This window comes from Neopelma chrysocephalum, unplaced genomic scaffold, assembly GCF_003984885.1.
Source record: "Neopelma chrysocephalum unplaced genomic scaffold, ASM398488v2 Primary Assembly neopelma1_185285, whole genome shotgun sequence".
In the NCBI taxonomy this organism is placed as follows: Eukaryota; Metazoa; Chordata; class Aves; order Passeriformes; family Pipridae; genus Neopelma; species Neopelma chrysocephalum.
Genome location: NW_020938669.1, coordinates 18853 through 25380, shown reverse-complemented (window position 1 = coordinate 25380; position 6528 = coordinate 18853). Strand labels below are relative to the sequence as shown.

The 6528-nt window shown below is 64.9% G+C and overlaps 1 protein-coding gene across 1 annotated transcript; it reads left to right on the top strand.

Annotated features, from left to right (window-relative positions):
* Positions 1–2052: 2052 nt before the first annotated feature.
* On the top strand, positions 2053–6528 carry LOC113962821 (fibroblast growth factor 17-like). The gene is made up of 5 exons (XM_027673596.1): positions 2053–2084; positions 2223–2259; positions 4265–4442; positions 5337–5443; positions 6241–6528. Exons 1-5 carry the CDS (start codon positions 2053–2055, stop codon positions 6526–6528), a joined length of 642 nt encoding a protein of 213 aa, XP_027529397.1.

Below are 6528 nucleotides of genomic sequence, written 5' to 3'. Positions count from 1 at the left end.
CCTAGCTCGTGGCTGAGTGGGGCTGGGGAGGATCCATCCCCCAAAAGTGGGGTCATCCCGGGATACCTGTGCCTCAAATCCTTCCTCCTTCCCTTTTCCAGGTGCGGGAGAGCCCGAGAGCAGCTCTGGTGCTGGTGTCTGTTCCCAAATAAAGGATATTTTGCACTCCTGGCTCCCCGTGCTGGGAATGGGGGGGACTGTGGGAGAATCCTCCATCCTGGTTAGGGCTGCTGGGAGGTTCTGGAGGTCCGGGTGGGGTCCGAGGGCAGCCCCCCCTGCCCGAGGGGGTAACAAGTGCTGCCTGTGAATAGGAGACAAAGGGGGATTAGGGAGCAGCGGGGAGACGATTAGAACCCATTGACCTGCCCTTGGTCTGCAGGCAGCGGGGGGGGGGGGGGGGGGGGGGGGGGCCCGGCCCCCCCGGGGCCCCCCGGGGGGCCGCCGTGTCCCGGGGGGGGTGCTGAGCCCCCCACCAAGGCGGCTTTAGGCTGCTCCAGGTGTGGGGCAGGAGGGGAGGGGGCGGTGGGGGGGTTTAATCCTGCTCTGCACCCACCAGGGATGCCGGGACGAGGCTGAGGAGCTGCTGGGATGGGGATGGGGGGGTCGGGGGGGTGTCTGTCCTCGAGGGCCACCCGTGGGAGGCTGTGACAGGCAGCGCTGTCCCTCCAGCCTTTCCTCGCCCCGCAGGGGCTGTTTGCACAGCGGGGCCCCCCCCGGGGTTGTGCTGACAGCTCCCGGGACCCTCTGCCCCAGCCCGGGGGGGGGGCCACACCGCGAGTGATGACGGCTCCACGCCCATCAATCATCGCCCGCGGCTGGGGGGGGCCGAGGCACAACCTCCCCTTTCCCTCCCCCCGGGGGTGCTGAGCCCCCAGGATTGGGGTGGAAGGGGGTTTCGGAGCTGGGGCGGGGGGTTGCTGTGTTTGTGCTCTCGGGGTTTGGGCCGAGTTCCTGCCCCGGGAGGTGTGAAGGCAGCGGGGGAGGGAGGGGGGATCTAATGTGGGTCGTTCACACTAAATCAGCGCCCCCCATCCCGCAGATGGGGGTGCGGGTACCCTGCTGCTCCCCATCCTGCCTGTCCCGGGGGGTCCGGTACCCCCTTGGCACCGACGGGGAGGCCGAGGCACGAGCAGGAAGGCAGGTAAGTGGTTTTGGAACTAAACCCCTCCCTCCCTGTGCTGCCCCTCAGGGGTGTTGGAGCCCCCCCAGGGGTTACCCCAGCTCCCTGCCGGGGCATTTATAGGGCACTTAACACCTCCCGCGGCCAGCAAACGGCTGGTGGAGGGGTCCACAGCCTCCCCCTCCTCGGGGGGAGGCGAGACCTGCTGGGTCGGGGTGGGGAGGGGGTCCCCAGAGCCCCCCGGCACTGAAGCAGCTGGTGGGTGATGGACAGGCCGGGGCCGTGCCTGGCAGCCTGGTGACAGGAGGGCGACAAAAAGCCTCTGCCCCGCAGGCCTGGTACCCTCTCCACGCCCCACAGCATCACCTCCGTGGGGTGGGGGGGGCGATGGGGACCCCCGAGCGGCCGAGCCCTCCTCCCACTCCCCCCCATCCCACCCTCCTTCCCTGCGCGGAGCCTCTGCCTGCCGGGAGAGGTCCGGCCCCTCTTCGCGGGGCTCTCCCCCCACCTTTAAAGGCTGCCCCTTCCCCCTCGTCCCACCTCCGGGCCGGGCTCCATGGGTTGGGGGGCTGCGGGCGCTGCCCCGGGCGGCGGCACCGGCCCCAGGACCGGAGGCTGATGGGGTGGGGGCGCCGGGGGCAGGATGGACCTGGATGCCCCCGAGGCTTAGGACGTGCAGCCCCCAGGGCCGGAGGAGGAGGAGGAGGAGAAGCCCCTGCCCCGGCTGCCTCCCCCATGCTCCGGCGCTGCCCCGGAACCCTTGGCATCGCGCGTGGGATCTCCTGGAGCCTCGGACACCCCCAGAGGGGGGATCGCCCCGGCGAGGAGGGCTCGGCGGGAGGGTCCTCGTCTTCCCCTGCCCCTGGCACCGCGGCGAGCCCGCCGTGGCACAGCCGGTGGCCCCCGGTGGCCGGGGGGCTTCGAGCAGCACCATGCAGCCCCTCACCCTGCAGAACCTCTCCATGTAAGAGCCCCTCTCGCTGCCACCCCCCCCCCCTTTTTCCCTCTTTTTTTCCCCCCCCCTCGGGAGGAGAAAACAACCAAATCCCAACGAAACTCCCTGTTTTTTACCCCACTCCCCTTTTATTTTTTTCCCCCGCAGATGTTTCCAGCTCCTCATGTTCTCCTGTCAGACGCAGGTAGGTGGATGTGCTTTGCTGACCCCGAGGTGGGCGAAGGCGTCCCCTTTGTGACCCCCCCCCGCTCCCCCTGCCCCGAGCTGACCCTTCGCTTTGGGGGGTGCCCGTTGCCCTGGTCGGGGGGCTTTCCCGGGGGGCTGGTGTGTGCCCACCTCGAGTGGCACCGAGTGCCAGGCAGGGAGGGATTCAGGGACGGAGCTCCAGGGATGGAGGGTTGCAGGGATGGAGTCCCGGGCAGGGAGGGATGCAGGCATAAAGTTCCAGGGATGGAAGGATGCAGGGCTGGAGCTCCAGGGATGGAGTCCCGGGCAGGGAGGGATGCAGGCATAAAGTTCCAGGGATGGAAGGATGCAGGGCTGGAGCTCCAGGGATGGAGTCCCGGGCAGGGAGGGATGCAGGGATCGAGCTCCAGGGGTGGAAAGATGCAGGGATCGAGCTCCAGGGATGGAGTCCCGGGCAGGGAGAGATGCAGGGCTGGAGCTCCAGGAATAGATGGGGGTTTGTGTCCACGCCGGAGCTGTGCTTGTGCCCCCTCAGCACCGACCTCGAGGGGCTGCAACTGGGGGTTCCGCAGTGGGGATCACACACCCCCGGACCCTCCGGAGGGTGTGGATAAGGCTGGCAGCGATGCCATCCCGCGCAGGTGACACGTTCGTTCCTCGCAGCCCTGCCCGGGCAGGGGGATGTGCCGGGTCCCTCAGCCGGGAGCTGCTGCCGAGGGGGTTAACGGGGTCTGGACCCCCACCAGCGAGGGGGGGGGGGTGGGTTTTCACCCCCCCCCCCCTTTTCCCCCCCCTCTGCACCCTCTGGGGCTGCACCGTCGCTTTTTGTGGCTTTAGAAAGGCAGCGCCTTTTAAAATCCACTGTTCCATATCAGCACCCTCTGCTCCAGCGCCCGAACAAAACCCCCGGGGCTGCGGCCCCGCGGCATTAAAACATCCCCGGGACCTTTTTTCTTTCTTTTACGCTCCCCCCCCCCTTTTTTTTTTTTTCCCTTCCCAAGGTAAGCGCTTTTATTTCTTTGAAAATGAGAGGGGAAGGGAAGAGCCTTTGATGGAGAGGGGCCGCCCCCCCCTCCCCTATCCCATCCCATCCCACCTCCCGCGACAGCCCCAAAGGCTTTAAAGCAGATCCCGGCAGGAAATGAGTCCCCGGGCGCACACAAAGGTGGGCAGGGAGTTTGGGGGGGGGAGGAACCATCCCACTTCAGGGCTGGGTCCCCCTCTGCCTTCCCAGGGAGGGTATTCCACAGCCTGGGAATGTGTGTGGCAGGTCCCGTGCCCCCCCCACGCCCCACGGACGATGCTGTGCACCCCAAGCTGGGCCGGTGGGACCCCAGATGTCCCCCCCCTGGAGTGCATCCCCTGTCCACAGACCCTTCCAAGCTGGTTTTGGGGCCGGGGTCCCTCTTGCACTGGGACTAAAGTGAGTTTTCCTTTAGGATGTGTGTTGAGAGGGTCTGGTTGGAGTGCAGAGAGGGATGGGGGGGCTGCCCACCACCCCAAATCCCCCTCCCCACCTCACCTGCCCTAATTAGCTGCTCTTTTCCTTCTGACCACCCTCGTGTGCCGCTCCTGCCTGGTCAGAACAAACCACAGAGCTGTCTCAGAGTCCAGGATGTTTATTCCAAGCTGAGGATGGACCGGGAGGGGACAGTCCTGCTCCTGGGACACCCAGCCTGGCTCTAGGGGGTCTCACCCGCCCTGAGGGACCCATGGGGGTTTCCCCAGCTCAGCTCCTGCATCCCAGGCTTTCCCTGGGACCTGCTGAGCATCCCTGGGGTGGCTGTGCCGGGAGGAGAACATCCTTCCCTGCATCCCCCTCCTGCCTGGGATAACCAACAAGGTCTCTGCCCACCCCACTCCCGATCCAAAACAAGCCTTGGCTGCTGCTCCAAGGGAACCAGGGGGCTGGGAGCTCCCTCTGCCCATTCCCAGGCTCTCCCCCCCTGCTCCCCTTGCCGTCCCGAAGCAAATTGATTCCGTTTTTCCCTTTGTAAACAAAGGGGGAGAACCAACCGTCTCCTAATTTTAACCAGTACGTGAGGGACCAGGGGGCCATGACGGACCAGCTGAGCCGGCGGCAGATCCGGGAATACCAACTCTACAGCCGGACCAGCGGGAAGCACGTCCAGGTGCACGGGAAGAGGATCACGGCCACCGCCGAGGACGGCAACAAATTCGGTGAGAGGGGCTGCTCAATCCCCCCAGGAAGCTCATGGAAACACCCAGGGAATGTCTTTTCCCCAAAGGGTTTTGGAGGGGAAATGGTGTGGGGGGAGCTGTTCCAGCCCGGCTGGTTTTATACCCAAAAATTCCCTCCCCCTGGATAACTCGGCTCCGAAGAGCCCTGACCTCAAAACTTCCCAAACCGTGGATGTCTCCGGCTCCATGCAGTATTTATAAACTCCATATTCAGGGCTTTCTAATCTCCTCCTGGCACGAGACAAACAACTTTTCCCAGAGGAGAAATGCCTGATCCTGGCATCCACCTCTTAAATATCCATAGGTAGTGGGCAGATCCCATCCCGGTCACACCACCCTTCCCGTGGGATTCTCCAACCCGGGCATCCCAGCCCCACAAACCCCCCGGCTGAAATCCCTCAGAACTTCAGGAAAGGCTTTTCCAGGCCTGGTGAGCAGCGAGGCTGAATCACCACCTTTCACGGGGCTTTCCCTGGATTCTCCCAGCCGGATCCACCAGGGATGAGGGTTTTGGTGTCGCTGCCACCCCTCTGGAGCCAGGGCTGTTGTGGAGGAACGATGAGGACGGGGATAATTAACCTGGTGGGTTAATCATAATTAACCTGCTGGACTCGATCTGGCCCTGGAGAGCCCATGGAATCCTGACAACGTGGATGCACTGGAGGGGGGAGGGAGGGGCTGGTGCCTCCAGCACCCCCCACTTTGACTCTGCTGGGTTTTAACAAAGCCCCTCTGGGCATCCTGATCTGGGAGATTCCCCGGCAAGGGCTGCCCTGCCCTGGCTGATGGGGGCAGGGAGAAGGGGATGGGAGGGGGGATTTTGGTGCTGGAGGGGGTGTCCCAGCCCCTACAGGACACATCCTCTGCTCCCAGCCAAGCTCATCGTGGAGACGGACACGTTCGGGAGCCGCGTGCGCATCAAGGGGGCCGAGAGCGAGAAGTACATCTGCATGAGCAAGAGGGGAAAGCTCGTCGGGAAAGTGAGTCCTGGACACCCCCAACACTCCCTAGGAGTCCCCAGGGCCCCCCCAACGTGTCCCCCCAGTCCCTGGAGCTCAGCCTGGGAGCCCACTGAGAACCCCGGCCGGGCTGGTCCCCCTGTCCCCACTCACACGGGTGATGTGGATGCACTGGGGGGGCTCTGCCTGACCCCCCCCCTTTGCCTTCATCAGCCCTGGGTGCTGCAAGGAGAAGCCCCCGGGGAGCTGGTCCTGGTGCTTCGGGGTTGAATCCGTGGGGAACGGGGTGGGGGGTGACAGAGATGGGTTTTGGGGTGATAAAAATGGACTTTGGGGTGTCAGGGGTGTGATAAAAGCAGGCTGGAGGGTGGCAGGGGTGGGTTGGGGATGGCAGGGATACAGTGAGGGGTGGGCAGGGGTGGTGACAAAGAGGGTCTGGGGGTGGCAGGGGTGGTGACATGGTCTAGGGGGTGTTAGAGATGGGCTGGGGGTGACAGATGAACTGGGAGGTTTTTTAGGATGGTGAGAAAGATGGTCTGGGGGTGAGAGAGGTGAACCAGGGGGTGCCAGGAGTGGGCTGGGGGTGACAGAGGCGGTCTGGGAGGTGCCAGGGATGGTCCAGGGGCTGACAAAGATGAACTTGGGAGGTTTCAGGGGTGAGCTGGATCCTGACAAAGACAGTCCCGGGGGAGTGCCAGGGATGCTCTGGGGAGCCCCAACACCTCTCGAGTCCCACCCCCAAGTGCCCCTCCCCATCCCTGCGGACCCTCAGAGCCCCTCTCCTCCTCCTCCTCCTCCTCCTCCTCCCCCCGCTGCAGCCCAACGGGAAGAGCAAGGACTGCATCTTCACCGAGATCGTGCTGGAGAACAACTACACGGCGTTCCAGAACGCACGATACGAGGGCTGGTACATGGCCTTCACCCGCCGGGGCCGCCCCCGCCGCGCCTCCCGCAGCCGCCAGAACCAGCGAGAGGCCCATTTCATCAAGCGCCTGTACCGGGGGCAGCTGCCCTTCCCCAACGCCGAGCGCCAGAAGCAGTTCGAGTTCGTGGGCTCGTCCTCGCCCACCCGCCGCTCCCGCCGCACCCGCGCCCCCCGCCCCTAA